Source organism: Chanos chanos, chromosome 9 (assembly GCF_902362185.1).
Source record: "Chanos chanos chromosome 9, fChaCha1.1, whole genome shotgun sequence".
Classification (NCBI taxonomy): Eukaryota; Metazoa; Chordata; class Actinopteri; order Gonorynchiformes; family Chanidae; genus Chanos; species Chanos chanos.
Genome location: NC_044503.1, coordinates 7,134,764 through 7,143,456, shown reverse-complemented (window position 1 = coordinate 7,143,456; position 8,693 = coordinate 7,134,764). Strand labels below are relative to the sequence as shown.

General features: G+C 41.7%; 1 protein-coding gene across 2 annotated transcripts in view; it reads left to right on the top strand.

Annotated features, from left to right (window-relative positions):
* faf1 (Fas (TNFRSF6) associated factor 1) overlaps positions 1 to 2,887 on the top strand; it is a 56,791-nt gene extending 53,904 nt beyond the window's left edge. For both annotated transcript variants that reach the window (XM_030784241.1, XM_030784240.1), the window contains exon 19: positions 2,577 to 2,887. In XM_030784241.1, coding sequence (XP_030640101.1) covers positions 2,577 to 2,660 — 84 coding nt within the window. In that variant the 3' untranslated portion in view covers positions 2,661 to 2,887. The remainder of the gene's footprint in view (positions 1 to 2,576) is intronic.
* The last annotated feature ends 5,806 nt before the right edge of the window (positions 2,888 to 8,693 follow it).

The window sequence follows — 8,693 nt, the reverse complement described above, 5'->3', positions numbered from 1 at the left end:
GAGCAGACGGCACCGGAGAAATGGACAAGCGAGCGCGTGAGGGAGAGAGAGAGAGAGAGAGAGAGAAGGAGGAGGAGGAGGAGGAGGAAAAACAACAGCTTTGTTTGTTGACAGATGCTTCTCCTCTCATGGTCTTTTAATTGGATAACAATATAAACAATCACCGATGGTGTCCCGTCTCCCGTGACAGAGTGGCACCTTGTTTCTCTCTTCTCTTTTAAAAAGAGAACAGTCATTGATGTTCCTCGGAGCACACACAGACACACACACACACACACACACAAACAAACACACCTGCTCCTCTTGAAAGTCTCATTTGCTTATACCTGGTGCTAGGGTGTTATAGCAGGCTGTCGGGTTCGTTTGCCTTGCCAGCATTTATGAAACACTGCTCCAAAGGTGGGAGAAAAGCCTCGGTCCAGTGAGACGTCAGGTTTTAGCACACCATCTTGCCTCTCTCCGTTTCTTTCTCTGCTTTGGCACTTATCATGGTGACACCCCCCCACCCCCCACCCCCCCTCCTGTGCCCTCCAGTCATGCCGAATAACAAAGGGACATGAATCAGAGGGAAAATGAGTTTGGGACGGCGAGGCCTTCGTGCTGCTGTCGCAGTCAACTCCTCTCCTTCTCCGGGGAGAACACAAACCGACAGCCGGGTCTTTGAGGCATTCGCCGCAGCCGTCGCCGTCGCGAAGCTCAAACGCAAACGTGACCCCGTTTGATCTATAGGTCGCTGCCACCCTCCTGATTGACCTAATTCCACATTCGTGAAATATCGAAAAACACATAAGGTCTCGTTAACCTCACATTTGTGTGTTCTGTGAGAGGTAGACGGATATAACACACAACAGTCACCACGGGTCACTGTCTGAATTGCGTGTCAGCGTGGAGGTTTTGGGGAAAAAGCCACATCGCTTTGGTTCTGTAACTGAAGCAGGTCTGTATTGCTCTGGTGGGAGGGAAAAGCACAGAAGATGGACAGACGCGGATGTAGTGGAGGGATCCAAAATACCTGTTCCCCAACAGGAGAGGAGATTATATTCTTAGGGCCTGATTTACTAAAGCCCTGGGCATATGACAGAAAAGGTGTTTCACTTGAGCAGTAAGAAGGCCAGCGATTGGTCATAGTATTTGTCGTGTACCAATCACTTTGTTATCTTAGTGGATTTTTGAACATATCAGTAAATGTTAACACATGCTAAAGGCTTTACGTGGAATCAGGCCCCTGGAGTGACTGGTTGCAATAATCAAAGACTGCCCTCTCTCATGTTTCGGTGTTGGGGGGGGCGGGGGAGTGGGGGGGGGGGGGGTGAGGGTGGAAAAAACCCAGCACCTTTTCATCATCCTAACCCTCTTCCCATCACTCCCCGGTTACAACACAAATCACACCACGTTTCACCGGGGGGGACACCCTCGGATGAACTTTGACCTATCCGGCACTCGCGGCGCGAACTCCGCGTGTTAATTAGCATCGCTGGCTTCATAAAGGGAGAACTAATCAGAGGCTGTCACCACGCGCAGCAGATAAGCCCCTCGTCAGAGCCTTGTGTCGATGTGCACAAGAGACACAACCCAGGTGTGACACCAGGACCCTATGTAACAGGAGACAGTCTAGCGATTAGCTCACTTTAGCCAGAGAGGCAGGGACCACACTGCTCAACACTCAGATCTTTCTCTCATGTAGGTAACTGAGCGAGGTGTTGCAAAGGTGAAAATTTGAAACCTTCAATATAGATTCCGCCTCAGACTTGTTTGTGTGCCACGTCGCTGTTAAGTACGAGGGCAATTAGCTTTTGATCTTTCGAATGCAAAGAGGCCTTTGAGGTCGTATGCCTCCGCTAGCTTTTTTGGTGCGGAGGCTTTGGTGAAGACGGTTAGGGTTGGTTGAAGATGTTTTTTAAGTTCGGCCACACGGTCCACTTTCCATTCTGCGGCACGTTAGCCGCGACGCGGCTCGGCTTATTTCTCGTTGGATTGGATTGGAACCGCGCATAAACAAACACGACGGACCTCAAAGGGAAACGGGACACTCGGATGACATGATCCAATTACTCCAGCTTTTCCACATGATGTAAGAGAAAAAAACAGACCCCACACAGAGCCTCAGGCCAACAGAGCTGGGCTTTTGCAGAGAACGCTGCAGAGTGCTTAGCCCTGGCAACAGGGCTTTGTGTTAAAAATCAACACACAATCTCAGTGTATGTCACACTTCAGTTAAAACACTTCCAGATGAGTAAAACAGTTACACGAGAGATGGCTCGAGAATGTCCAACCTTAGATCCCATGTGATTTGGTCAATTACCCATTGATTTTTTTAGGACAACACGTAAACTCTCGGAAGTTTCAATACAAATCTGCACATCCCGTACTTACTAAAACCTCTACAGAATTAGTGAAATGGATTACGTATTTGGGGTATATGTGGATGTATTTTATTAAAAAGAACTTGTGACCTAAACATACACTGTTTATTTACATACACGTAAAACATGCGTCGGTAATTATCGAAAGTTTTGCAATGGACTGCTCTCCTTTCATTTCATGTTTAATGTTTTTTTTTTTTTTGGTCTCCTCAGATAACCCAGCTAGACCCGTCATGGACTCTACAGGAGGCCAAGTTGTTTCCTCAGGAGACTCTCTTCCTGGAAGCTAAGGAATAAGACTGACTGTGTGCCAGAAGCCCTCGAACCCTAAGCATGGTGTACACAGAGACTGCACACTCACACATACACACGTACATACACACACATACACACACACGCACACACACACATTCACACTGTGCATTGTACATGAATATTGAGTGTACGTTGTTTGCACTCTTAAGCTCTCATAAGCACACAGCGTAACACACATAAACTTCTCACGAGATTTTGCGGTGTCATGGTTTTTTTTTTTGTTTGTTTTTGGTTTTTTTTTTGTTTTTTTTCTGCCCACATGTATGATACAAACAAACAAACAAACAAACAAACAAACAACGCAGCGCGGAAGTCATAGAACAGCATCACAAACATGGACTCTCTCTCTCTCTCTCTCACCACCGCTGCTTTTTAGACTTCTTTTTGTGTTTAAATGAAACAGAAATTAAAATAAAAAAAAAATTATGGGAAAAAAAAAAAATGTGGCAAAAAAACAAACAAACAAACAAACAAACAAACAAAAACCCAGAGACATTACCTGGAGAACGCTGGATTCTCTCCTCTCTCCACCCCTCCGTCGGATTCATTCCTGCACCACCACGTGTCCTCCACCCAAGCCCTCCGTCAGTAGGCTGTCGCCTGGATGGGCTTTCAACTTCACACCTTTTGCTGACGACTTGGTTTTAATCTCTCAGCTGCACCCCTTCCGTCTCCCTCTCTTCTCCCCTTTTTTCTTTTCCTCTTTTTTTTTTTTCTTTTTCTTTCCTTTGTTCCTTTTTAAGTTTGATGCTGTATTAGTTTTAGTTTGAAATACATTATATAAAATATATATGGACATGCAACTGTGTGAACCAGCACTCTCTTAAGGTATCCGTATACACACTGAGTCTGCATTCTCTCACACCGAGCCTTCTACAGACAGCATGAGGAAAATCAGTGTACACAATATGGAAAATTCTTGTGAAAATGGGTCTGTTTAACAAATGACAACAACAGAAATGGGTTTTTTGGGGTTTTTTTTTAGAGCGTCATTGAATGCTTTGGCTTGGTGGTTCCGGACCGACTGATATTTCACACCATATTGAGTTCTTCCTTTAAATAATGAGTCATAAAGAGTTTTCCAGCTACATTTGGAATAATTAATTGATCGTTGGTCTTTGGCCAAAACTGCTGAACTGCCAACTCAGCCTTGCCAACACAAGACTGAGGCGCATGGGTTCAGTTGCTGGAACCCTTCCTCACAGAAACTGTTGCATAATTCACTAGTTATCAAATGGATGTTTCTCATGAGGGAGAATTGCTGGCCCTTCAGGTAATCTTGAAAATGACTCATCTCGACTTCATGGCGTGCAGAAAAAAAAAAAAAAAAAACGGTCAAGTATTATACAGTTTGATCTACTCGTTCAAACGTTCGATGTATTCTTCACGTTCCCTTCAGCTCTGTCGGCCATGTCCGTATTCACTGGAAAGAAACATGGAAGGTAAAAAAAAAAAAAAAAAAAAAGAACTGAACTATCAGCTTGTTTTGCTGCACTATTTTTTCCAGAAATCTCTTGGAATGATTTGCCACATAGGCTAATTATCCCAATTCAGCAGTGAGATTAAAAGATTATTGTACCATCTGCACCACTGTTCATTAGAAAACAGAACTCGAGAAGTTTGAGAGAGCTCACCATTATTGTTCTTATCCCAAAGCAACCTTAGGATGAGGACATTTTTAACTCTAGGCCCGACAAATCCTGTGCAATGTTTATGCAGGAGTCCTGATTCTAACCACTCAAAGGGTGTGACTGTAGACACCAAGGGTGGATCTCCATTCAACTGGTTCATCCGCAGCTTGTCATGTTTAATGCTCTTCAAACCCTGCAGTGACCTTTTGGGGGGGAAAAGACCGTGAACATTTCTTTCCTTTAACTGTTCTGATCTTTCAGAAACCAAATGGAGGAGAAACAAACTCTTCCCGTACTGGAGGCAAAGAGTGTCCTCTGCAACTTTGCCGCGTTTCTGGTTCTCACGCACGGAAGTTAGCGTGTCTGTAATGTGCTTATTCAGTCAGACTTCAAGAAAAGAATCGTTTTGTTCTCAGAAAACACGCATCACTACACACACACACACACACACACACCTGTCCTTAGTAACTGGGCTTTCTTTCACTGTTTTAAAAGAAATATCACTGTCCTCTTTTTTTTTTTTTTTTTTCATTTCGGAGTGGGGTGCTGTGAGTGACAGCGAGAAATCTTTTGGGACCGGAGTGAGGGATTAAGTGAGACTAATGAGAAAGAAATCGGTTTCTCGGGCCCGTTAAGCCGAGGTGATCGACGCAGACCGGCGGAATCTCAGAGAAATATTTCAGTTTGGTTTATTCTCTTGGGTTTGATTGTGTTCCGTTCCGGTGCCTCTCAAGGCTGGTGTTTCTTTGTGTTTGTGCATTGATCCTTAAAGCACACACTTAAACCACTTTACAGGTTGGCCAGTGTGATACAGGGTTACGTTGGGGGGGGGAAAAAGAAACGTTATGTGCTCATGGTCGATGATTAAAAGTCTGGCCAATGAGAGGTTGCATGCTGGCTTAAGAGTATGCTCTGCTTAAGGAAGACTGATGATATGGTAAGAATACATGTTTCTCATGGAGAAGATGCATTGACATGCAGCTAGGTGAGACAGCCAGGTAAGTGCTCCCTCGAGGAGAGGGAAAAATGACGGATTGTTGCAGCTCCTGTGATGTGTGAGATTACCGAATCAGTCAGCCGAGTGTGTCTCTGATCTGCACAGACGTGTATTGTACGTTGTGCAAATACTGAACATAAGGTGGTCCTAAGTATTGATTATTACATAGAATGATAATTCATCCCATTGAAAGAAATATTATGCCGCACCACTTTATCACACATTATCACTCCATCACAACTGAAAAAAACCCTAGCGTTATTTTCTGAATCTTTGTTTTTGTGTCAATATCTTGTTGGAACATGAACATAGTTCTGAAACTTCATCAATTCAATGGTGAAAGTTCTCAAAAACTCTCCCGGTATAACTTGTGTCAGTACACTGATTTGGTTTTCAGTGCCATTTAGTTACTATGTGTTGTGTTTAGGCCCATGGTTTTCTTTCAGTGTGTTCAAACAGGATCATTAATACAAAGCAGATCTGTCTGCACAGCAAACAGGACCAGAGTTTGGTTCCAGTTCACCTCCAATGGTCCAGATTCCTTTGGGTTTGTTCTCAGGCCGTATAAAAGACCTCGTGCTGTGTTGGACTAAAAATCTTGGTTTAAATCCTTTATTGAATGTAGCAACTTGCCCGTTGGAAGCAAGCCAAAAATGTTTAAATTCTTGGTTCATGTTTCATAAAGACTTGTCCTTGACATGTGGAAGTGTGAGAATAGCTGGCTAATTTGTTGAAGAGTGAGTGATTCAAATTATTATAATAGTTTTTTTTTTGGTTTTGTTTTGTTTTTTGTTTTGTTTTTGTTTTTTTACATTATTTTAAATCTAATTTTATGGAACATTATTTTTGTGGCTAAAACCATAAGACTCAACCATTGGAACACTAATTATTTTTTTATTATTATTAAATCTGATTTGCCTCTCTCTCCAGTTTAGTCCATTTCAGGGTATTTAATTCTCTGATATTATTGACAAATATGGTTGCATAAAAGAGCACCAAATCAGAAATACTGGTGTATTCTAAGTGTATTCATAACCTGGTAAAGCTGTGGATTATTACATTGTTACAACAGGATACCATCTAAGAAAGTGTTTAAAACAAAACTCACAAAAATATCCAATTTGAATTACATATAAATTTGAGTTTCACCCCGGTTTTCTGTATTACAAAAATAGCATAGCGTCTAACAACAGATATCACACCATATCCATTCCAGATCACAGTATTGGGTTTATTTGACCTTCGCAAGTTTTAAAGAAAAAAAAAAGACAAATATCAAATATACCTTGTTTATTTATGCTCTTTACGTGATAAGAGAATAATAACGTACATAACCGACAACTGATGTATTGACTGAAAAAGAATATTTAAAGCTGACCTTCTTCTCCATTCACTCTCCATTTAAATAACCTGCAGGTCAATGGATTCCCAGTCAAACTGGACATCTCAATCAGCCTTGGCTAAAGGTGTCACTCATACATCTCGTCATCTCCCTCGGAGCGCAGCACGGCTAGATCCCACAGTTTTGGTCGTATAGGACTTGGGGACAATGGAGTTATTCTGTCGCTTCCTGTGACACAGATTCACTGCTGGCTACATCAGGTGGTGACTTGATTCTTCAACAACAAAAGGGAAGCGTTCAATAATGTTTAACCAGTCTTTAAGGGTCAAGAATGTTGGCCCTTGGTGAGAGAACAGAATTCCTGACGCAAGCGATCTCTCCTTTGAAGGAGGATCTTATCCCACAGAATCGGGCCTTTTAAATCCACTCACCCAGCGATGCTAAAATCCCAGACTAAACTAACCTGGAGGGTCACTCAAAGTTTACTTTCTCAGACGCTTGCACTCAAAGACAGCCAAAGAAACAGAATCTATGCGGCTTAAACAGTCAAGCACAAAAGAGCCTCATTTCTCGTTGGTTCTGTGGTTGGAAAAAGTGTGAGAGCGGGAAGAAAGGGCGGGTGGAGCAGAAGGGGAGGAGGGGGGGCAGTTTGGTTAAAGTTTGAAACTTTTTTTTGGATTTATACCTTTTTGCAACGTGAAATGCTGTTTGATGTTGAGAGAATATTCTGGGCACAAGCACTGGCTTGAAGTAGCCTATCCCCATCTGATGTCATCTTCCGGTGATTACCGTGAGCTGAACTATAGTAATACCAGTACCATCAAAATACATCTCCATGCGTCAGCGCTGAAGACACATTAATACATTTAGCCATGAGAGTTTGCGGCTTGTCACTTGGTGACCTGAATGGATTTCGTATGTGAATGATGGGGACGTGTCGTAAAATATTGGTCGTTCGGACCGTTAGCGTTAGGTTAATACAAATGACTTTTTGTTTTATAAGCCTATTTAATCCTTGACGTCCAAATGATTTCAATCAATGTACATATTCAAATAGTGAGGTTATTAGAAGTTTCAGGGATAACACGGTGGTTGTGATCAAATAATGGTGTAGGCTATAGAGGTTTATATTTTAAGAAATGAGCTTGTAGCTCGCAACCTACCTCATGCAAGAATTCTGTCTGGGTCTAGATGGACACAGAATAATAAACGTTTCACCCAGGTTTACGAAGTATTTCCTGAATTTCTTGTTATTTTTTGCTTACATATTTAAGATATGAGCAAACGTGAATTCTATAGTTTAGATTATTTTGATGGAAAATGATCAACGCTATATTAGTATTCACAAAAAAAGGTTAAGCACAGCTATTCAAAAGTCGTAATTGTAGGCTACGTAGCAACCTTGTAATTTTTTTTTTCATTGCTGAAGTTGTGCGAAATCAATATTGCTCACTATCGCACAGTATTACCGAACCGTTTTTAATTCGGGAAAGCATGCATGCTTTTCTACGGGGCTGTTCTTCATTCAGAATAATATCTCTGCTTTTAGAAGAATTTCCTTAAGGGCGTTTGTGTTTGGAGCTCAAATCTCCTCCATCACTAATTTTGCATTCCTCGGTAATACAGAGGTATTCGACACATTGCTCCCTTTCACAGAAATTATGCTACATTCATCAGCTTATTAGCCCACAGAAAATTGAACGATCGTTGCACTGATAAAAACATGCTCCTTAAATTTGGATACATTTTAATATTCACAATAAACTATTTATAGACCGCTGCCGTTGAATATTTAATTACATAATTATCTTCAATCACGTAGGCAACGTAATAAAATTTAGCACAGAAGCTACTTTGTCATATTGATTGCTCGAATGACATAACCTTTTTTTCTTAGTTTAAAAATAAGTTAATAGGTGACATAAGCATCTTTAGAATACAAAATTGTAGAGCGGCACGTGAAATACAGCTCACGCGAATTTAAAATCATGTCAGGAATGTAGAAAATTCATTATTCACGAATTAGTCATTATAACCTGTACACT